At 45.2% G+C, this 23,073-nt stretch overlaps 1 protein-coding gene across 1 annotated transcript; it reads left to right on the forward strand.

The window, feature by feature from the left end:
- Nucleotides 1-10,457: 10,457 nt before the first annotated feature.
- Nucleotides 10,458-18,935, forward strand: LOC132353216 (zinc finger protein 548-like). Its single transcript, XM_059904247.1, is given in 5 exon segments — nucleotides 10,458-10,697; nucleotides 12,932-12,973; nucleotides 15,568-15,703; nucleotides 17,232-18,755; nucleotides 18,758-18,935. Coding segments are annotated over 5 exon segments (1,827 nt in total). The 5' UTR covers nucleotides 10,458-10,682; the 3' UTR covers nucleotides 18,868-18,935.
- Nucleotides 18,936-23,073: the final 4,138 nt, after the last annotated feature.

Consider the following 23,073-nt stretch of genomic DNA (forward strand, 5'->3'; position numbering starts at 1 on the left):
TGAAGAAAGCAAATGGGGAAAGGACTTCAGCCAAAAGTCTGCTCTGATTGGCGCTGTGAAGTACATATTATGTACTTTTGGGTTTTTTTTTTTCCTTCTTATTGTGTTAAAACACACATACGTAAAATTTGCTATCTTATGTATTTAATTTATTTTTTTAAGTGATTTTTTAAAATTTATTATTTATTTATTTATTTATTTTTGGCTGCATTGGGTCTTCGTTGCTACACGTGGGCTTTCTCTAGTTGCGGTGAGCAGGAGCTACTCTTCGTTGCACTGCACGGGCTTCTCATTGCGGCGACTTCTCCTGTTGCGGAGCATGGGCTCTAGGTGCACAGGCTTCAGTAGTTGTGGCACACGGGCTTAGTTGCTCTGTGGCATGTGGGATCTTCCCGGACCAGGGCTCGAACCCGTGTCCCCTGCATTGGCAGGCGGATTCTTAACTACTGCGCCACCAGGGAAGTCCCCAGTTTGTGTCTTTTTGTGAATACCTTACTTCAGTTATAATAATCTCAAGATTCATCTATCATGTGTCATGTTTCAGAATTCCCTTCCTTTTTAAGGCTGAATAATACTCCATTGTATGCATATACCACATCCTTATGCATTCATCCATTGATGGACACTTCCCTAGTTTCCATATTTTAGCTGTTGTAAAGAGTGCAGCTGTGAGAATGACTGCACAAATATCTCCTTGAGATTCTGCTTTCAATTCTTTTGGGTGTATAGCCAGAAGTGGAATTGCTGGATCATATGGTCATTCTATTTTTTTTTTAATTAATTTATTTATTTTATTTATGTATTTTTGGTTGCATTGGGTCTTTGTTGCTGCGCACGGGCTTTCTCTAGTTGTGGCGAGCGGGGCTACTCTTTGTTGTGGTGCGTGGGTTTCTCATTGCGGTGGCTTCTCTTGTTGCAGAGCACGGACTCTAGGCGCGTGGGCTTCAGTAGTTGCAGCACGTGGGCTCAGTAGTTGTGGTTCGCGGGCTCTAGAGCGCAGGCTCAGTAGTTGTGGTACACGGGCTTAGTTGCTCTGCGGCATGTGGGATCTTCCCGGACCAGGGCTCGAACCCATGTCCCCCGCATTGGCAGGCAGATTGTTAACCACTGTGCCACCAGGGAAGTCCCGGTCATTCTATTTTTAATATTTTGAACTGTTTCCTTTATTGGCTGTACCATTTTATGTTCCCATCAAAGGTCCACAGAGTTCCAGTATCTCCACATCCTCTTCAACATAATTTTATTTTCCATTTCATGTTTAGTAGTAGCTATCCTAATGAATGTGTAGTGTCTCATTGTGATTTTATTTAGCATTTCCCTAATGATTAATGATCACATACTTCTTGGCCATTTGTGTATATTCTTTTTTTTTAAATTACTTAATTATTTGTTTATTTATTTTTGGCTGTGTTGGGTCTTCGTTGTTGCATGGGCTTTCTCTAGTTGCAGCGAGTGGGGGCTACTCTTCGTTGAGGTGCGTGGGCTTCTTATTGCAGTGGCTTCTCTTGTTGCGGAGCACAGGGTGTAGGCACGGACTTCAGTAGTTGTAGCACGCAAGCTCAGTAGTTGTGGCTCGCAGCCTCTAGAGAGCAGCCTCAGTAGTTGTGGCGCACGGGCTTAGTTGCTCCACAGCATGTGGGATCTGCCTGGACCAGGGTTCAAACCCGTGTCCCTGCCTTGGCAGGCGTGTTCTTAACCACTGAGCCACCAGGAAAGTCCTGTATATTCTTTTTTAAAATGTCTATATTTACCCCTTTTAAAATCAGGTTATTTTCTGATTGTTGAGTTGTAGCAGTTCTTTATGTATATCTAGATACTTACCAAATATATGATTTGCAAATGTTTTTCTTCCATTCAATAGGTTGTCTTTTCACTCTGTTGATTGTGTCCTTTGCACAGAAGTTTGTAATTTTATCGAGTTTTGCTTTTGTTTCCTATGCTTTTTGTGTCAATGCCAAGAAGTTATTTCCAAATCCAGGATCACGAAGCTTTTTTCCTTTGTCTTCATCTAAGAGTTTATGGGTTTATATCTTACTGTTAGGTCTTTGATCCATTTTGAGCTCATTTTTGGGTGTGGTGTAAGGTAAGGGTCCAATTTCATTCATTTGAATGCCGATATCCACTTTCCTACAATTTGTTGATAAGACTTTTCTCCTCCCAGGACTTCCCTGGTGGTCCAGTGGCTAAGGTTCCACGTTCCCAATGCAGGGGGCCCAGGTTCAATCCCTGGTCAGGGAAATAGATCCCACGTGCTGCAACCAAGAGTTCAAATGCCGCTACTAAAAGATCCCACATGCCTCAACGAAGATCCCACGTGATGCAACTGAGACCTGGCGCAGCCAAATAAATAAATAAAAAGTAAATATTAAAAAAAGACTTTCCTCCTCCCATTGAATTGTCTTAGCACACTTGTCGATTATTTGATCAAATACATTGGCTTCCAGTTCTGGGCACTCTGTTGTTTCATTGGTCTGAATGTTTGTCTTTATGACAGTACCACAGTGTTTTGGTATATAGTTTTATGAAAATACTGTCTTGGTCCAGTTTTGAGTCCCTGGCTTGATGCTAGTCATTTCCCCTCTTGGAGCAGCTGATTAAGTCCGCACCCAATCACTGTCTATATCAGGCACTCACACTCTGGACTGCTTTACACCATCCCTTATGTCCTAGAGCCAGGATACCAGGCAACTGGAGACAGCCTCTATGTCCCTGACACCATGAAATTATTCCAGCCAGGTCATCCATGGGGAGCCTCAGAAACCTAGCTAGCCCCAGACCTCTTGCTATACATAGGGTGCTCCATACAGCTCCAGGTTGCTTACTGTGTCCCTGTACAGTCCGTTGTGTGCCCCGCCTGATGCCCTTGTCTCATTCTAAGCCCTAGGTAACACAGAATTCTGCCTTTTATCTACCCAAGTGTCACCAAGAACATTTATTTATTTTTTTTCAAGGTTAAGTCCAGCACCTTTTTTTTTTTTTTTTTTTTTGGCTGCGTTGGGTCTTCGTTGCTGTGCACAGGCTTTCTCTAGTTGCGGCAAGCAGGGGCCACTCCTCGCTGCGGTTCGCAGGCTTCTCATTGCGGTGACCTCTCGTTGTGGAGCCCAGGCTCTAGGCACGTGGGCCTCAGCAGCTGTGGCACGCGGGCTCAGCAGCTGTGGCGCACGGGCCCAGTTGCTCCACGGCATATGGGATCTTCCTGGACCAGGGCTCGAACCCGCGTCCCCTGCATTGGCAGGCGGACTCTTAAGCAATGCACCACCAGGGAAGTCCCCTAAGGAGATTCTCTTAAGTACCACATATATTGGAAGCTTTCATGATACACCTTGCACTTCCAGACCTGCCTGGAGTCCTTGCCAGAAATAAGTTGTTGCCAGTATCTGTTACGTTAGCCTTCCCTCCTCTGCCACACGGCAGGGTGCCGCAGTGTGTATGAATCATCTTTACAGTGCTCAGCAGGCAGGAAGCTACGCTTCCTCCCTTCATCTGGAGGACTCACCCGTCTCTTGACTTTTGGGGTATCTCATTCCCTTCCCACTGATTGTTTTGGGTGGGATATTACCCAGTTCTGGACAAGAGGACTCCAGCTGGCTTCTGCAGGCAGCTTGTGGAGATTTCCCTTCTTAGTGAGTATATTTGATTGACTTGTAATGGTTGGGTTGATTTTTCCACCCTCAAAGTCACCCGACCCAGGACTCTCCAGCTCACACTGCTGGTGTTTGTGATGGTAAAGTTCTTATTGGTTAAGGGACATTTACCCGTGGGGTTCTATTTACTGTATGCTGTGGATTGACAACAGATAATTCCTGCTCTGTCAGAATGAAACAGTGAACGGATTTTGTGGGGACCTCTAGTTTGTATTTGCTATTCAGGAGGGAATAGCAAGAGGATAAAGAATAGCTGTCAGTCCATATTTGGTTCAGTTTGCATTGCTGCACGAGGCCTCCTGGGAAAGTCTGAAGGACCTCACCAATTTCCTTGCCCTGGATATGAAGATTATTTGTCTCCCAGAATCAGCTTGAGGAGGGGCACTTGGCAGTAGCCTGAGTTGGGTCCCTTGTCCAAAGAAGATGTCCCATATTCCTCAGCATTGTTGGGGGATAGCTAACAGGTCATGTGATTCCATGAGGGGGAAGTGTCAGGTTAAGGCCCCTGCAGGCTGCTTGGCCAAACAAAATGGATGCCGAGGTAGCAACACGATGGAGTAGCTTAGCTAAACTCTCAACACCCTAAAAATGAGAGTCTCAGCAATCCACAGATGTCCACATGAAACCTAGTCACATGCAGGAGGTAAAGGGTGGGGATCATACTACCCTCCTAAATTAGAAAAAATCCCAGAAAAGAATCAAGGGTTATCTTTTTTTTTTTTTTTTTAGTAACACTGTAACTCTTGGGGGTACACAGGCTCTCTCAGCTCTCAGAGATCATTCTTTTATTTATTTGTTTGTTTGTTTTTTTATGGCTGCGTTGGGTCTTCGTTGCTGCACGTGGGCTTTCTCCAGTTGCGGCGAGTGGGGGCTACTCTTCGTTGCGGTGCGCGGGCTTCTCATTGTGGTGGCTTCTCCTGTTGTGGAGCACGGGCTCTAGGCGCACTGGCTTCAGTAGTTGTGGCACATGAGCTCAGTAGTTGTGGCACACGGGCTCAGTAGTTGTAGCTCGTGGGTTCTAGAGCACAGGCTCAGCAGCTGTGGTGCACGGGCTTAGTTGCTCCACGGCATGTGGCATCTTCCTAGACCAGGGCTTGAACTCATGTCCTCTGCATTGGCAGGAGAATTCTCAACCACTGCACCACCAGGGAAGCCCCAAGGGTTATCTTAAAGCAAAAGGACAGCTTATCGTTCACAAGGTTTGCAAACCAGAGATGCCCAACCTTCAGCTGTAAATGAAACTATGTTTGGGAGGGGTGGTGAAGGGGGTGAGGAATTTTTAAAAGCAAAACCCACAGAAGCCACAGTTGGGAGACTTGTAGAGGGAATGGATGGTCCTTGCAGCTTGACCACAAGCCCTTGTGAAATGGAGCAGGACCCTGCATGGCCTTCCCATGAAGAGAACTCCCCACCCCTGTGTCCCCTGCCTCTTACTTGTTGGAAAGCTTTAGCCTTTTAGGCTTTCTTTCAGTTCCAAAGAACAAATTTAATCAGAGAAGTAAAAAAATGCAGAAACAAAGGAAAGCATTCAAGCGAGACAAAATAATGATAGTTTAGCCATGAAACAAAGTCAAGGACCTTTAGTTCCTTCTCAAAGGCTGTAGATAATATCTTGAGTCATATCCTTGAGTTGTTTTGCAGATACTAAAACCTCCACCAGGTGGAGGAAGTTCACTGCATGCTACCACCAGACTGGTTGGAGCCAGATAATTGATAATTGAGATTTCTGAAATACCACCCTGTTACCTAACCATCAACCAATCAGGAATTGTTCATGAGCTGATCACACATCCTTTGACCCTCTCCTGTCATTAAAAAACCTTCCCTGAAAGCCCATCAGGGTGTTCAGATCTTTTGCGCATAAGGTGCCCGTTCTCCTTGCTTGGCGCCCTGCAATAAACCCGGTACTTTCCTTCACCACAACCCAGTGTCAGTAGATTGGCATTACTGTGCATGGGGCAAGTGGACCCAAGTTTGGTTCAGTAACATGTGCAGCTTGACTTCAAGTTTTCGATGATTGGCTGTCATCAGAGCTTCTCCTTAGGGACTTTTCTAGGTAGGACCCTTAGCAGAATCTGAAGTCCTTACAGTTTTTGGTCATTGTTTTTCTAAGAACACAGAGTACATGACTGAACACCAGGTCTGTCATGACTGCCTGACTCCATTTTATTTTATTTTTTCATAGCACAAGGTACTCTTTATTGTGATATGCAGTGGAAAACATCTGTAAACCAGCTTACTGTAGTGGTGACAGCTGCAACCATGCTAAGGCCCTTTTATTATATTAAAAAAGGGTGGGTGTGGGAGTTCTGTTCACTCCTATGTAACAGCAAATGGGACCTGAATTCAGAGATTTTTAGGCATATGTAGCTTTTATGTATCTTCATGATTTCTTGAGAGTTTTTTTCATTTAAAAAAATGCCTTCTTTGCCATAAGTAAGTCTAAATGCAGCATATACAGAACAGTTAGGAATACAGGGAAATTTAGCCATAACTGTAGACCAGTGTAGGACAAGCTACTCTCTTTTAGATGTGGTTCCAAAGGAAAGGCAGTGATGAAGACTTGGAATTTTACCATATATTCAGGAAGAGGAAGAAAAGAAAACTTTTTTTTTCTTTTAAAAATATCCAGGGAGGGCTTCCCTGGTGGCACAGTGGTTAAGAATCCGCCTGCCAATGGAAGGGACACGGGTTTGATCCCTGGTCTGGGAAGATCCCACATGCCGCGGAGCAGCTAAGCCCGTGCACCACAACTGCTGAGCCTGCACTCTAGAGCCCGCAAGCCACAACTACTGAGCCCGTGTGCTACAACTACTGAAGCCCGCGTGCCTAGAGCCCGTGCTCCGCAGCAAGAGAAGCCACTGCAATGAGAAGCCCGTGCACTGCAACGAAGAGTAGCTCCCGCTCGCCACAACTAGAGAAAGCCTGCGCGCAGCAGTGAAGACCCAATGCAGCCAAAAATAAATAAATAAAATAAATTTATATATATAAAAAAAAAATATCCGGGGAATTCCTTGGTAGTCCAGTGGTTAGGACTCCGTGCTTCCACTGCAGGGGTCATGGGTTCGATCCCTGGTCGGGGAATTAAGATCCCGAGTGCCGCACGGTGCGGCCAATAAATAAATAAATAAAAATATCTATGCGATGGCAGAGTTCTGAACTATACTGAGTCAACGGTGCAGATCAACTACCCTCAGGCCCCAGTCCTGGAGTAGGTTCAAGATTGTGTGGGAGGGCCTCTGGCCCTTTCTACTGCTCTAGCTGTCAGACTTGGGACGAGTCCCTTAACCATTAAATATATTTTGTCCCCAAGAGTATTGGGAGAGGCCCCTGCTGGCCTTTCCAGATTGGCCCCTTGGCCCTGTCTGCTTGGCTCAACAGCCCTGCTATGGAGGGGGCGGGCTGCCCTAGGCCAAGGAGAGAAGGGGGTCATCATTGCGCTTGAAATATTTTAGAATCAAGAAGCAGAGAGTGGAGTTGCCCAGCGGGGGTGGGGAGGAAAGCCCCTCCCTCCCAACTCCATTTTATTTGGGGTCCCTGTTAGACACACTGGGTCCATTTTCTATGTCCTTTTCTTAGGGAATTTATCTTATTTTTACTTTTCCTTAGTGGAGATTACTTAATTTCTACAATGCCTTTATGGCTAAAGCAGCACAGAATACCTAGGTGGACACATCCCTTATTTAGCAAGAAGAGAAAACACATGTTAGGGTTTGTTCTAGGGGTGTTTATAATATGTAATGTTAATATTAAATATACAATATGTTTGAGAGTCTGTGAAAGCTGAATTGCGAGAGAGAGAAATGATTAGTTTGGCCTTGCCATAAATGAATGCTAAATAGACAAATACAGAATTTTAGGAAACATGCAACATTCCTGCATACACAGAGCAGCTGACAAACCTATTCCACATGTGTCACATTCACCTACAATTGTGCCTAAAACCCAGTAGGTGCTCACTGAACATTTCTTAGAACAGTAAATACACACTACAACATAGCTTCCGTATTCATTCTCACGTTTCTGGCAAGACTTTCAAAAGATTGTCTCAATCTATCCCTCCAAGCAGTTAATGAGCCATGTTTTCAAGTATGAAAAAGAAGCACATTTTGGAGAGAAAAGCCACAGGCTCAGCTTCGTTTTCTGGCTTTTCAGACTTCACTATCTCTTGCTTAAACGTGGCTAAGATCTTAACTTTTTTTTTTTTTTACATGTCACACATATGCTTTTCTAGAACTATTTCTGCTGCTTTATTTTAATAACTACATAATCAATAATACCTTTCAGTAATTTCCATTTCACAAGTGTTTTTCTCAGATAATTTAAACTCCCTTTGAAGACACTGCTGCTGCAATTTGAGGTGAAGTGATAAATAACTTCCTAGCAAGAAGAGGAGAGACTAGAATCCCACACATTTGTCTTGGGGGCAAGATGCTCCCCTTGTACACGTGCTCTGACCATTAAAAGATCACACACTGTCCCAGCAGAAGATGGAATGTGATATATCACTATTCTTTTTCAGGTAGGTTTCAGATTCTTAAAAGAATTGGAAAATATCTCAGATATGCAGTAATAAATATTGTTTGAAGAAACGTGTTGTTCACTAGGTTCAAACAGAATCACTGACTGTACAGCCAGAAAAGCTGTTTTTCTGGGAACGAGAGTCACAGTTTCACCCTTTCAAGCAATTCTGCATTTCCTGTCATTCTTCCTCCATTATCCCTACCATGGCTCTATCTGAAGTCTTTTCTTTCTTGTCCTGGACCAAATATGCTGAAGGTCATTAAACTGAATACAGAGCTTCAGTCTGTTACTGAAGCAAAATTGGGTCCGCTTGCCCATAGGCAGTAAAGCCAATCTACTGACATCGGGTTGTGGTAAAGGAAAGTGCAGTGTTCATTGCAGGGTGCCAAGCAAGGAATTCAGGGCAGCTAGTGCTTAAAAGACCCGAACTCCCCAAAGGCTTCCAGGGAAAGGTTTTCAAAGATACGATGAGGGAGGGGGGTTGTAGGGTGTGTGATCAGCTCGTGGAAATTCTTCTGATTGGTTGGTTGTGAGGTAATCTGGAGTCAACATCATCAACCTTCTGGTTCCAACCATTCTGGGGTTTATGTGCTTGCAGGCAGCATGTAGTTAATTTCTCCCACCTGGTGCAGGTTTCAGTATCTGTAAAAGAGCTCAAAGGTCATGGCTCAGAATATTATCTATAACCCTTGAAGAGGAACTAAAAGTCCTTGACTTTAACAAGTAAACAATTATTATTTTGTCTTGCTTGACTGTTTTACTTTCCTTCTGGATTTTCTCACTTCTCTGATTAAATTTACTCTTTGGAACTCAGGGAATGATTTTAGCTAACGAGACGATCTCGGTCTTTGTTTTCTTTGGAGAAAGAATTCAACAAAGAGAATAAGATTGCAAGGCAGGCACAGAGTTCATTAGAAGCACAGTACATGTGGGACAGCACAAGGCTAGCTCACGGAGTGAGCTGCGTGCAATAGGGGCAGCTTAGGTTGTTAGTATGGGGTTAATCTTCCAGGGTTTGGGCCAGGGTGACTCCCCTTTTCCCTCCCATACGATAGTGTCATCTGCAATTCCTTATTTGGGCTTCCACCAGGCTCCATTTTGAATCTTTCCCAAGAAGACCTAAGCAAAACCTATGGGGGGGTGGGTGTCAAAATTGCAATGTTAATCATATTATAATGATATTACAATGTAGCCAAAGTTACTTGGACGACTTGAGAACCCCCTCTGCGCATGTGTGGGTCTGGGAAGTCTCCTTGACCACAAGAATGTGGAGGCTGGGGTGGACCCTCTCATCTTTCATCCAATTAGGGCTCCTAGTCCCAATAGTAGTTTATCAAAAGGGTCAGCATGAAACCAGTTGCAGCAGGTTACCCCGAAGCCTATCTATCTCCTACCTCAAAGCACACGCTCGCTCCATGGTTTTCACCGTCAAGAGTTTCTTGCTGAGATGTTGCAAAGTTTCTGTTTTAGATGCCATTCCAGGGAATTCCCTGGCGGTCCAGTGGTCAGGACACGGCGTTTCCACTGCCGTGGGCTGGGGTTCAGTCTCTGGTCGGGGAACTAAGATCCCACAAGAGCGCAGCACCGCCAAAAAAAAACCACACCAGCCATTCCTCCATGCACCATGGCCGCATTAAGTGCAAAACAAGTAGGTGGCTTTGCTTCTGCCTAATCCTTATGCATGAGGAGGCTGTCCTTGGGCCTGTCCCTGTCTTTCCTGCCTCCGGGAGGCCTAGGAGGCTACACTTCTTCTACAAACAACAGGCAATCAGAGGACATGGGATGGCGGGGAGGAATCCGTTCCAGGAAAGTCCTATAGAGTCCTGTTAGGTTACAAGTTGTTGAAAAGCGACAGCATAGCGGACAGCTATGAGTGCACATAGAGTGTCATTATAATATGGTGTGTCCCTTTGGATGTGTAGATTTGGGAACTTGCTCTGTTTCACAGTCTGAAATAACAGGTCACTAAACTTTCTGTAAGTTTTCCTGGACTGCTCTCCAGAAATCTGGGTGCGTCCCCTTTAAGAGCAGGGGACGCCCCGCCCATCGTTGGAGCCAGGGAACTCCGCTTCTCTGTGCCCCTGAAGGAGCCTCAAAGCCACTACCAGCCACTTAGGGAGTGAGTTCTGCTCAGATCATAGACGGAAGTGGTGGCAGCGGAAACTACATTACCCAGAAGTCGCTACGGTGCAAAGCGGCGGTGACTGAGCCAATGAAAGCTTAGGGCAGGGACGCATACGTGCGTGTTCCTCGCATGGGGGCGGGACTTCCGGCGTTGTCTCTGGTAGTGTTTGGGTGGTTGTCGGGCTGTTCACCGGTGCAGGGTGTCGGCGTCGCTTGGTGGGCACCGAGGTGACGGAGCGAAAAGCGGGAGGAGAGAAGTTGGGCCCGCTGCCCAGAGGCGGCTGTGAGGCCCCCTGCGCACGTAGTTGACGGCGGTGCCCTAGTTCCCGCCCCGCTCGCCGCCTCTCCCGGCTCGGTTCTTCCCACCGGCCGGTGACCGAGGTGGCCCTGATGAGGCCGGCTCAGGTGGGTGCTGCGTCTCCCGGGCCCCCACCCGGCCCGACCCCCGCCTCCGAGTCCCAAATCCGGAAGGTGGTGGGTCCGCTCAATTCCCTGCCGGTCAGCCCCAGAGTCCAGAACAGAGGGCGGCCTTGGGAGGGGTCCCCTTTCAGCCAGTGGACTGGGGTGAGGGAGAGAGTTCCCTCGGGGGCCGCCGGTGCACGGATTGCAGGTGCTACGGAGTCGGCAGCATTTGGGGAAACCTGGGGTCGCTTTTGTCGTGGACAGAGGGGGGCGAAGTGTCTCACCTGAAACGGCAACCTGAGCAAGGGGAATCCATGGAAGGTTGTGAAGGGAATGGGGATGGGAAAACCGTGTCCAGAGTTAGAAGTTAAAAATTGGGAGAATGGGATGCGAATGGAGGCAGGGAGACTGCTGAGGAGACCACCGCGATAGACCCCAGGAGAATTATAGCAGGGGCTGGGCCAGGAAGGTAGTGCGACATTGGGAGATGGGATGAGATTCTGGAGAAATCTCAAACTTGGAGTAAATGGGATCTCCTGCTGCATAAAATACGGTTGTAAGCAAAAGTAGGGAATTGGAAGTACCATCCAAGTTTTTTTGCCTGAACATCTGAAAATGGGGAGATGGGGAAGTCAGCGCGAGGAGCAGGTTCCAGGGGGAAGATCATGAGTTGTATTTGGACATGCTGATTCTGACATGTATCAAGATGGAGATGTCACCAAATGGAGATACCATATGGGGAGGTGAACATAAAGTCTGGAAGTAGAGGAAGGGGGCAGGGTTGGAGATATCAAAGGAGTGGAGGGTGTGGACTGGACCAGGGCATGGCCTGGGGATCAGATTGAGGAGGGAGGCTTAAGATTGGTTTTTTGTTGTTGTTTTTATTTTATTTTTGGCTGCATTGAGTCTTTGTCGCTTCACGCGGGCTTTCTCTAGTTGTGGCGAGCAGGGGCTACTCTTAGTTGCGGTGCGTGGGCTTCTCATTGCAGTGGCTTCTCTTCTTAAGGAGCATGGGCTCTAGGTGCGCGGGCTTCAGTAGTTGCAGCACGTGGGCTCAGTAGTTGTGGCTCGCGGGCTCTAGAGCGCGGGCTCAGTAGTTATGGCGCACGGGCTTAATTGCTCCGCGGCATGTGGGGTCTTCCCGGACCAGGGCTCAAAGCTGTGTCTCCTGCATTGGCAGGCAGATTCTCAACCACTGCGCCACCAGGGACGCTTAAGATTGTTACATGAGATGGGCCCTGTGGTGAGGGAGGGCTGAGAGTTGGAAGGGAGGACATGAGGGCTGGGTGCTGGCATCCCTGATGCTTCCTCCAGAAAAGAGCAGACCTGACATAGGAGGGCTTCTGGCCTCTGTCTATAGGAAGGGAGGCCTGGATGGGGTAAGGAGCTTCCCTTCTGTGGAGCCTGCAGTGTGTGCTTGTGTGGATTCTCCACTTGCAGGCTCTACTGACCCTCAGGGCCACTCCTGATGGAGCAAGGGGAAGGTGAGCCAGAGTGGTGCAGCCAGTGGGTCCTAGACGAGGGCACTGCCACCTCACCTCCACCCCTCAGGGCAAGAGGGATGATCCACTGCTCCCTTTTGAGGATTATTTAGTGGGTAGGCCTGGTTGCTGAATGAACTTATAGCTGACCTGCCTGCTCAGCCCCTCCCGACAACTCATTAACTTAAGAATGTATGAAAACTAATTTAAACACTAATTAATCAATATTCCTCTAAATACACACAGGCAATTAGAAATGAGCCTGTTCACTCAGTTAAATTTATGCAAACACTTTGTAATTGGCTTGGCATTGATTTACCTCTAGGTATTTGCTTACAATGCAAAGTTTTATATGACATCCTCTGAGATCTTAAAAAAGCAGTAAAAGTAAAGACCCCAGATTTCAAAACTGTATCACTTCAGTTGCACTGAAAATACATACAAAACCGTTTTTCCTATGGTCAGTCATAGCTGACACATGGTATGTACTCCTTACGTTAGATAACAATATGACCCCTGTGAGGTTGGAAGCATTCTTATCTTCATAAACTTTTTCTTTTCCCTGAGGCTCACGGAGGTTTAACCCTTCTCCAATGTCACTCAGCTAGTAAGAGACAATACTGTTTTGTGAGGAACCGAGCTTAGACTCTCAGGCTGAGATCCTATTACACCAGGGTAGGGCAGAAGTGGTGGTCCAGCTCTGCTGTAGGATCCTGCCACTGTTACCCATTTCACATGGCTTCCTTCTTCCCCCAGGGTCCCATGGCAGTGGCAGAAATGCTTATGGACCCTGTACAGGTGAGTGGAGGGGTCCCACCTCTCACCCATCCCAATTATCACCCTGATAGCTTTATCATCTTGATCTGTATGCCCTCAGGGAATGGTAGTGTCCCAGGACTTCTATCCCTTTTTTCTCTCTTGCCTCTGTAGACCCTGTGCTTTCACCAGGCCCAGGATCCTATATTTAGTGCCAGGTTATATAGAACAGTTCCATTTCTGACAACTGATGGGGTAAGATGTGGCAGAGAGTCCTGACTACATTCAGGATTCTGAATGTTCAGACAGTTGCAGGTGATACTGAGGTGGGATGTTCAGGGGACTGCAGGTCTCTGTTATATCTGGTGGGAATGGGGAGCTGGGATAGGGGTTCACAGGTATCAGGCCTTGAATGATAGCCTGAGGTCCTGGTTCTCTCATCTCAGGTTGATGGGAGGTAGGGAAGGTTTGAAGCAGAGGAGGAAGGTGCTATGACTCATGTTTTAACAGATTCCCTCTGGCTGCAGAATAAAAGACAGACAAGGGTGTGAGTGAAGGCAGGGAGACCTGAGGGGAATTTCTGCAGTCATCTAGGTGAATGTTGGTGGTGGCTACACCCGAGTGGTGGCTATGGAAGTAGGGAGTGATTGTTTTCTGGATGTGTTTTGAACTAGAGCTGCCCATGTTTTATTTATTTTTAAAAATGTATCAGTATATTTTTAATTGAAGTATAGATGATTTACAGTGTTGTACTGTCCATGTCTTATGTAATGGAGGGTGAGGGACTAAGGAAGTGGGCTGATAGGAAGAATTGGGGATGACTTCAGGTTTCTGGACTTGTTAGGAAGGATGGATGCCTCATCAACTAAAATGGGTGAAGTCAGCTTTAGGAGGAATTTTCAGGTGGAATAAGGAGAGTCCGTTTTTGTCCATGTCACAAATGTTCCAGAGACTCCCAAGGGGAGGTGTTGAGTGGGCACCTTTACACAGAGGGCTGGAGTTCAGAGGACGGATTCAGGATGGAGACGGCCACAACAGAGTGGCCAGTGTGTGGACTAGGATGAAGCTGAAGGTAAGTTTTAGGCGGCATCATTTCTAGTTTATGGTGGCGATGCCATTAGAGGACAAGGAGTGAGAATGAAGGGCCTCAGGACTAGATCTGTGGGTTGGGTACCTGGCTGGTGGTGATGCGCATCACGAAGACAGATGAGGGAGCAGAGTTTCCTTGTCTGTGCGTGACAGCGGGATGTAGATGTGAGCGTCTTCTGAGGCCAGAGCGGACATGAGATGGATGTTGAGGGAGGAAATGGGATCAGCTAGGAGAGTCACTAGACTTAGGGTGCAATGACAGTGTGGGTGGGGAGGTCTGTGTATCTGGGCTTCACGGTAGGAGAGAAGGTGCTGACTGCTTATGGGACAGTTCGTGCAACACAGAAGAGGGAGAGGGCTAAGGGGACATGAGGTCTCACATAGGAAGGGTGGCTGGGGAGGAAGGAGAAAACAGGGCCAGGTGGTGAGACCTTCTAAGCAGGGCTTGGGGCAGACCCTGGCCCCAGGGGACTTTGGTGTTCAGGGACAGGACTGGGCTGAGCTGAATGCTGGATGCATTTCCATTCACTGCCTGGATTCCATGTGCAGAGTGCCCTGTAAGGAGGTGAAGGAAGTGCCTATGGTGTGGGCTGGGGCTGTCTGTGGAACTGTCACTGTGGAAGGGTTAGAGTCATGAGGAAGGTGCAGTCCAACGAGTGAGATGCAGGTAAGGAGGAGTGTGAATGGTTGGCCCTGGGCCCTGGCACTGGGCACTTGAGGACAGGGACAAGTCTGAGTTTGTCTGAGGGTCAACATCTGGGGGACCCCAGGGAAACTGTGGCAGGAGAGGGGTAGGGCCGTGCATGCAGGTCCACACCCTCGATGGTGGTTTTCTGCTCCCTCCCCCATGTGTTTTATGCTGTGTGCTGGACACAGTGATCAATGGTAATGAGGAGAGAGCAGGCACTGGTGCCACTGGGACCTGGTATATCTTTCGTGGTGGGACGTCCAGGAGGAGGTTGAGCAGGGACGGATGTGTAGGGGGAAGGCTGAAGGTCCTGAAAAGGGAAGTGCATCAGTGATTGCACCCACAGGATTTTAACTTGTGGAGGCGAGTGAGTCGTGATACAGAGAGGCCAACGACATTGAAAGACAGTTTTATTACTTATATTTCCCGAGAGGAGGAGGTACACTATGTAACAGGGCCACCTGGAGAAGCACCAGATTCGGTCAGGAGGCGTGAGCACAAGCTAAGGGACACCAAAGGTCAGAGCCTTTATTAGACTTCTGAGGGAAATGCAGGGAGGATTGGATGAAAAGTTTATGGGTGACTAGTTTGTATAATTCTGTGTACCTGGGCTATGGGAACTGTCCCTAGCTGTCTGTTACCTGGCCCTGGGCTGCTTTAGGGCAGGGGAAATACTGACCTGGTGCGTGAGAGTTAGGTAAGGAGTTGGTTGAGAGTATGGGCTCTGGATTGCAAGGGAGATGTAAACAAATTTGGCCATTAGTTTAGCCCTGTAATTAATGGATGGCAAATAGATAAATACAGCATCCACAAAAATATAGTTAAAACAAGAAGCTGTTCATGAACCAAACTCTTCCAGTTTTGGCAGGACCGTGTGGTCTTTGAGGACGTGGCTGTGTATTTCTCCCAGGAGGAGTGGGGCCTCCTTGATGAAGCTCAGAGACACCTGTACCATGCTGTGATGACGGAGAACTTTGCACTTGTGACCTCCCTAGGTAAGGTCCACACGCTCACCCAGTGCCCTGGGCTGTGCTCTGTTCTTTCCCTTTTCCCAGGGGGAAGCTTTGTACTCCCCACACTGAGACCATGGGTACTGCTTCCTTTCCTGGTTTCCTGGCATATGTGTTGTTGGTGCCGGGGCTGGACTGTGTGTACAGTGTCATTTTTCTCCCCAGGGAGCCCCATCCCTTCTACTCCGAGTCCTTCCAAGATAGGGCTCAGGAGTCAGAAATGTAGATTTTGTCTGAGACCCCTTCAGACCTGGCCTGTTCTTGGTTGGGTCCTCTGTCTAGATGCTTGGACCCTTGTTGCGCCAGGCCTTACCCCTTCCTCTTGCTGACATTTCTTAGGGCCTCCTGTGCCAGGAATTTTAGCACCAACCTAGTTACTAATTTGGGGAACCACTGCTTGTTACCACAGTACCCCCTGTGAAGTTCTTATAATTTTAGAATGCCGGAAGCCCTGTGTTGGATCTCTGTCTACGTGTGCTGGCCCCTTCTTTTTTTGTCTTTCACGTAAGACTAACCTCTTTCAGGTGCCACATCAATGCTCACCTGCAGCAATGGGGAGGACTCTGGGTACCTTCTAGTGTGGCCATTACTACATCAATGGCAGGAGACACTCAGAAGTACCCGGGCTTGGTGTGAGGTCCTGGGAAAGGGTGTGATGTCAGAGCTGGGAACCTGTCCTGTGTTCACTATTGATTGATGCTCAGACCAGTGCCACACCTCATTTCTTCCCCATTCTTATTTCTTCTGTCACACTCCAACCACACTTTTGTGACTCTCACATGTGACTTGTCACATGTTCTGTTTCATTGCTCCCTTTGCAGTGTTCAACATTTGACCTATATGTAAGATGTCGTGACGTCTGCATGTATCCTTAAATAGTCCTTGAACTTTAGCATTTCTTTTGTATCAAGTATTTCTAGGTCTGGGCACAGCCTTTGACACAGTGCTCACCTGTCACCAGTAGCCTTGGCCATGTTGACTTGGAGGCCTGCCTCTCCTCCCTGCTCTGGTGTGACTGTTTGTGTTCCCCCATGTTCCATATGTTGAAAACCCCATGCCTAAGGTGACAGTATTAGGAGATGGGGCCTTTGGGGTGATTAGGTCATGAGGGCAGAGCCCTCATGAATGAGATTTGTGCCCTTATAAAAGGGACCCCACAGAGCTTCCTAGCTCCTTCCACCATGTGAGGACACTATGAGAAGTCTGCAACCCAGGAGAGTGCAGGCTGATCTATGGGTTCCAGTCTCCAGAAGTGTGAGAAATAAATTTCTGTTCTTTATAAGCCAGCCAGTTTGTGGTATTTTGTCATAGCATCCCAAATGGACTGAGGCAGTAACTCTTCCTTCAGTCCTTGCCTATTGTCAGGGCTCTCGCATCATGGGAGCTATGCAGGTCCATCTCTGCACAGCAGACCTTCCTCTCTCTGGCTTTAGTCTTCGGTGTGTCATTTCTGATGGGGCTGCCCCTCCTACCAAAATCATCATGCACTTCACCAGCATTTCTCTGCTTACAGGTTGTTGGCATGGAGCCCAGGATGAGGAGGCACCTTCTGAGCAAAGTGTTTCTGTAGGGATGTCAGAGGTTGGGACTCCAAAGCCAGATCCATCCACCAAGAAGGGCCAGCCCTATGAGATGTGTGACCCACTGTCCAAAGACCTTTTGCACCTACCTGAGCATGACGGAATGTACCCTGATGAAGGGCTATATATTTGTGGGGCAAACCTTTTCCAGCAGCAGAAGGAGCAGATTAGAGACAAACTTTCCAGAAGGGATGAGGGGCAGCCTTCATTTCTTACCAACAGCAGCATTCACTCGGCAGAGAGGACCTTGACATGCAGCAGAGACGGAAAGGACTTCCCAGGCAGCACAGGCCTTCTGCAGCAGCCGGCCCCTCACAGTGCGGGGAAGCCACACAGGGACACTGAGTGTGGGGAAGCTTTTGATAGTGGGCAGAGTGATTACAGGTGCACTCAGTGTGGGAAAGCCTTCCGTCAAAAACAGATCCTTGTTGAGCACCAGAAAATTCACACTGGTGTAAGGCCTTATGAGTGCAGCAAATGTGGGATGGCCTTCATTAGAAAGTTTCACCTTGTTCAGCACCAGAGAATCCATACTGGAGAAAGGCCTTTTCAGTGCAGTGAATGTGGGAAATGCTTTAGGTACAACTCCACACTCGCTAGTCATCAGAGAGTTCACACTGGATTGAGCCCTTATGAATGCAGCAAATGTGGGGAATTCTTCAAGTACAATGCCAACTTCATGAAACATCAGAGAAAACACAATGGAGAAAGGCCTTATGAGTGCAGAGAATGTGGAAAATTCTTTAGGTACAACTATAGACTGATAAGACATGGGAGAGTTCACAGTGGAGAACGACCTTATAAGTGCAGCGAATGTGGGAAATTTTTCAGGTACAGCTCCACATTCATTAGACATCAGAGAGTTCATACTTCAGAAAGGCCTTATAAGTGTAATGAATGTGGGAAATTTTTTAGGTATAATTCCACACTCATTAAACACCAGAGAGTTCACACTGGAGAAAGGCCTTATGAGTGCACTGAGTGTGGGAAATTCTTTAGGTACACATCCACCCTCATTAGACATCAAAGAGTTCATACTGTAGAAAGGCCTTATGAGTGCAGCTTGTGTGGGGAATACTTTAAGTCCAAGTCCAAACTCATTAAACATTGGCAAAATCACACTGGAGAAAGGCCTTACGAGTGCAGTGAATGTGGGAAGGCGTTTAGGTACCACTGCAGACTCACTAGACATAAGAGAGTTCACAGTGGAGAGAGGCCTTTCGAGTGCAGCGAATGTGGGAAATTCTTTCGGTACAACTCCAACCTCATTAAACATTGGAGAAATCACACAGGAGAGAGGCCTTATGAGTGCAGAGAGTGTGGGAAAGCCTTTAGCCACAAGCATATACTTGTTGAGCATCAGAAAATCCATACCGGAGAAAGGCCTTATGAGTGCAGTAGATGTCAGAAAGCCTTCATTAGGAAGTCCCACCTTGTTCATCACCAGAAAATCCACACTGAAGACAATATGAGTGCTGTGAATGTGGGGAATTCTTTAGATACAACTCCAACCTCATGAAGCAGAGAATTCACAGTGGTAAAGGACTTATGAAAGGGCCTACTGTATAGCACAGGGAACTATATTCAGTATCTTGTAATAACTTATAATGGAAAAGAATCTGGAAAAGAATTTATATATATATATATATATATATATATATATATATATATATATATATATATATATATATATATATACTAAATCACTTTGCTGTACACCTGAAACATTGTAAATCAACTACACTTCAATTAAAAAACAAAAGACCTTATGAGTGCAGAGGTTATGGCAAATTAGGTACTACTACAAACTCCTAACACTGGAGAAGTACCTCATGAGTTATGTTGGAGTGGGCCTTCTGAGTACAGCGAGCATGGAAAGTTGTTTTGGTACAGCTCCCCACTCGTTAGACATCGAGTTCACACCAGACGAAGGCCTTCTAAGTACAGTGAATGGAAGTCTTCAGGTGAAACTCCAACCGCATTAAACATCTGTTTCACAATGGAGAAAGGTCTGAGTATAGCGAATATGGGCATATGTTCAGCCAAAACTCCCACCTCATTCAGCACCAAAAAGTTCACACCAGAGAGAGTATTGCAAATGCAGAAAGACTTCAGCAAAATGTCTGCTCTAATCTGTCCCTGAGAACTATTTTTTTTTCTTTGATTGTGGTAAAATATATGTAACAAACTTTACCCTCTACTTTTTAAATTGTTGGGTGTAGTGTGTTTAAAAATTCACATCTAATCTCCAGAATTTTTTTCATCTTGCAAAAATGAAACTATACCCCTTAAACAACATCTCTTTCTACTCCCTCCCTACCTCACCTGGCAACATCTTTTTTACACTCAGTCGATGAATTTGATTACTCTGGATGCTTTATACAAGTATAATCATACATTTTTCACCTCTTTGCAACTGGCTTATTTAGCTTAGCATAATTTCCCCATATTGAAGCATTTGTCAGCATTTTCTTCTGTTTTGAGAAGGAATCAGAATTGACCTAAGACATGGGGAAGGGTTCTGAAGGTCAATACAAGTTTGCCTGATATGATGCTATTTAGAGAAAGAGGAGATCCAGATTTTATATGGAATATTTATTAACAGCTTTATTGAGGTACTGACATACTCAATGTCATTTATATTAAAATTGTAAAATGTATTTTCACATCTGTGTGCACAATGGGACTATCACCAAAGTCACGATAATGAACATGTCCATTACTTACAGAGTTTCCATTAGCCACTTTGTATTCTGTCTCCCAAGCCTACCCAAGTTGCCATCTCCAGGTAGACATTGTAGTTTCCGTTTTCTAGAATTTCATATAAAGGGAATCTTACAGGTTTCCTTGTTACGACTGTTTTCACTGAGTGTATGAATATACTTTTAGTATTATTCATGTGTGTGCAAAGGAATGACACTAAATAAGAATAAGGAAGGCTTTGTTATGTATTAGAGCTGCATTGTTTGTAAGAAATGTGTTTTTTTTTTCTCACAATCAATGAGAAAAAGTTGTTTAAAGTGGGAAGTGAAGTTGAAACTAAATAATTTAAACTGAAATTCAGTTTCATATGAATTCATTATAAATGAAAGAATTTTGAACTATCTGCGTCATATACAAGCTTCCACTGACATATTGTTCTAGATTTTTCTCTTATTTGGCTTTTTTCTAGTGTCTTTAAGCTGTATCTTTGTGTCATAAAGGTTCTTAGGGAATTTTAAAAATCATTTTTTTGTGGTAAAATTCACTTAACATAAACTTTATCATCTCATTATTTTATCATCTCATTATTTTAAGTGTTCAGTTCTGTGATGTATTGGGATCTCCAGTGAAATAGAACCATCTGTGTATGTGTGTGAGCGCGTGCATTTTGTGTAGAGACAGAGAAAGGAGAGAGATATTTTTAAAGGAATTAGCTGATGTGATTGTGATGGCCAGCAAAGTCTAAAATCTGCAGGGTAGGCCAGCAGGCTGGAGACCCAGTAAACAGTTGCAGTCAAGACCAAAGGCAGTCTGCTAGTACAATTCCTTCCTTTTGAGGTCATCTTTTTATCATGTAATCCTCAAACCAGGTGGCTCTTGAGAAAATGAAAATTTACAAAGGTCAGCAGGCATTATAGACCAGGAAATCAAAAGAATAGTTTTAGAGTGAGAGCTAGGAAACAATCACAGAGGCCACTGTCTGGTTGTATTTTTAAAGTCCCAATGTGCACAATGTACTTAATGAAAAATTTAAGATAATTGTGTCTGAATTTAAGTCTTTCTGTTTCATAAAGTTCATGACAGTCAAAATTTAGAGATTTGAGGCATTAAGAGAAGATACTTAAAATATCTAAATGTGCCTATTTTTGTGTAATTTTAGACATATGAGTTTTAGATTCTTATGAAGAAATAAGTCAAAGACCCTAGAAATGAAGAAAAGAACAGATAGAGGGACTTCCGTTTTCTGTCCTGTAAGAAGCTGGAAGTTACCACTCCATCCTAACAGCAAGTAAAAAGCTGAAAATACTGAAAATCAACAACTCTTACTAGGGTCATGAGAGCAGTCTTGAGTTCTATTTTATATTTGCTGTGCCCGTTGCCAATTTGTATAGTCAATCTCTCCTATCTAAAAAAAGAAGATATCCACAATAGTGAGATTTCTTGTTTTCTTAACTGGTCACATGTTGAACTTTATTTTAATTTTCACTCATTGTCCATCACCCATCCTACACCTTTGTCTTTGCCAGACCTTCAGCTAGGCAGAGGTTTCTTTGTTTTGGTTTGCTTTTTAATTTGGTGGATGAACCAAAAATTCAAAACCAGAATGGTCCGACTCTCCAAGGGATCCTGCCTTCATCGTGTTGTTGCAGGTTTATTTTTGGACATGGATTTACTGTCACATTCCCTGGATAATGCCCCAGATTCCGTACATTGTGCTCCAGGAGTCCATTGAGAGCAGCAACTCAGGTTCCTCTTGGTAAAAAAGAGTAATCATCATCACCTGGGCAGTAGAGCATTTCCCTTTTTTCCTAAGTGGCATGAGGAGCCCAAAATGACCAATGGCTGCCTCATATTCCAATTCAGGTTTATAATATTATTCTTCTGGTGGAATTTTTCTCCCTTAAAGAAAAAGGCCTCCCAACATGCAGAATTTACCATTGAGGGGATGAGTAGCAGAAATTACTTGAGAGGGTTATTAGGTATAATAATGTGGAAAAGTAGGCTTGCTAGAGTTAGTAAACAATATCTGGCCCAGTAAATTTTGAATTTTTCTAACTCCTTATGCACATATACACTGAAATAAGAGGAAAATGTTGCATGGGACATACTTATATAAAAATCATTTGTTGTGTTTCTGAAGGAAATTATAACTAAGTTTCATACCTCTTTAAGTATACTTACCTGGTAATTTGCTTCTCCTTAACTTTTCCTTGTTTTGTAGTATTTGTTTATAAAATTCCTTGTAGTTACTCTCTATATTCCATTTAATTTGTTTCATAGTTTCCAGGGTAGTCTCATCCAATTGATTTGATTCCTTTGTCCACTGAACATTCCTCATGGAGACACAGGCTATAAGTAGCATTGTGAGCTGGAGGACAGATGATGCTGTACAGTGTGGAAGACCACTACAACTTCTCCTTTGATTTTTAAAAATCTTTTTTACCCACATTCTTCTTAATAACAATCTTATTTTATCGTCTTCTTTGCTAGTAGTGGAAAACTTATATCTCTCATGCTTAACTGTTATTACATGCTGTTTTATAGTTGACTGCGCATCATTTCCAGTATTGATGGAACAATTGCACTGTGTCAAGTTTTTGCAAAGCATTTCAAAAAGTGGACTACAAGAGACTTAAGGCAGCCTGACAAATCAGTATAGGAACCGGGACGAAAATCATTAAATACAGGAAATATCCTGTATAGACAGAACTGGCCACCCTATTGCAGATGTGTCTCATGAACCTACCACTGTTCCTGAAACTGAGTAGGGGTTTATTGAACACGTGTTAGAGCAGTAAATACACATGACATTATGGTTCTCCTATTTATTTTTTACATTTCCAGTAAGTTCTTCAAAATGTCATTTCGACCCTATCTCTCCAAGTTGCTAGAGTCCAACGTTTTCAAATGTGAAACGGAAGCACTGTTTGGAGATAAAACCCTGAGTGTGGCCAAGGTTCTAGCACAGCCACAGGTTCAATTTCATTCTATGACTTTTTCAGACATCTCTGTCTCTCACTCCCACTTCACTGAGATCTTAACTTTCTTTCTCCTGTAACATACGTTTCTCTG

The sequence above is a fragment of the Balaenoptera ricei genome, chromosome 19 (genome assembly GCF_028023285.1).
Source record: "Balaenoptera ricei isolate mBalRic1 chromosome 19, mBalRic1.hap2, whole genome shotgun sequence".
Taxonomy (NCBI): domain Eukaryota; kingdom Metazoa; phylum Chordata; class Mammalia; order Artiodactyla; family Balaenopteridae; genus Balaenoptera; species Balaenoptera ricei.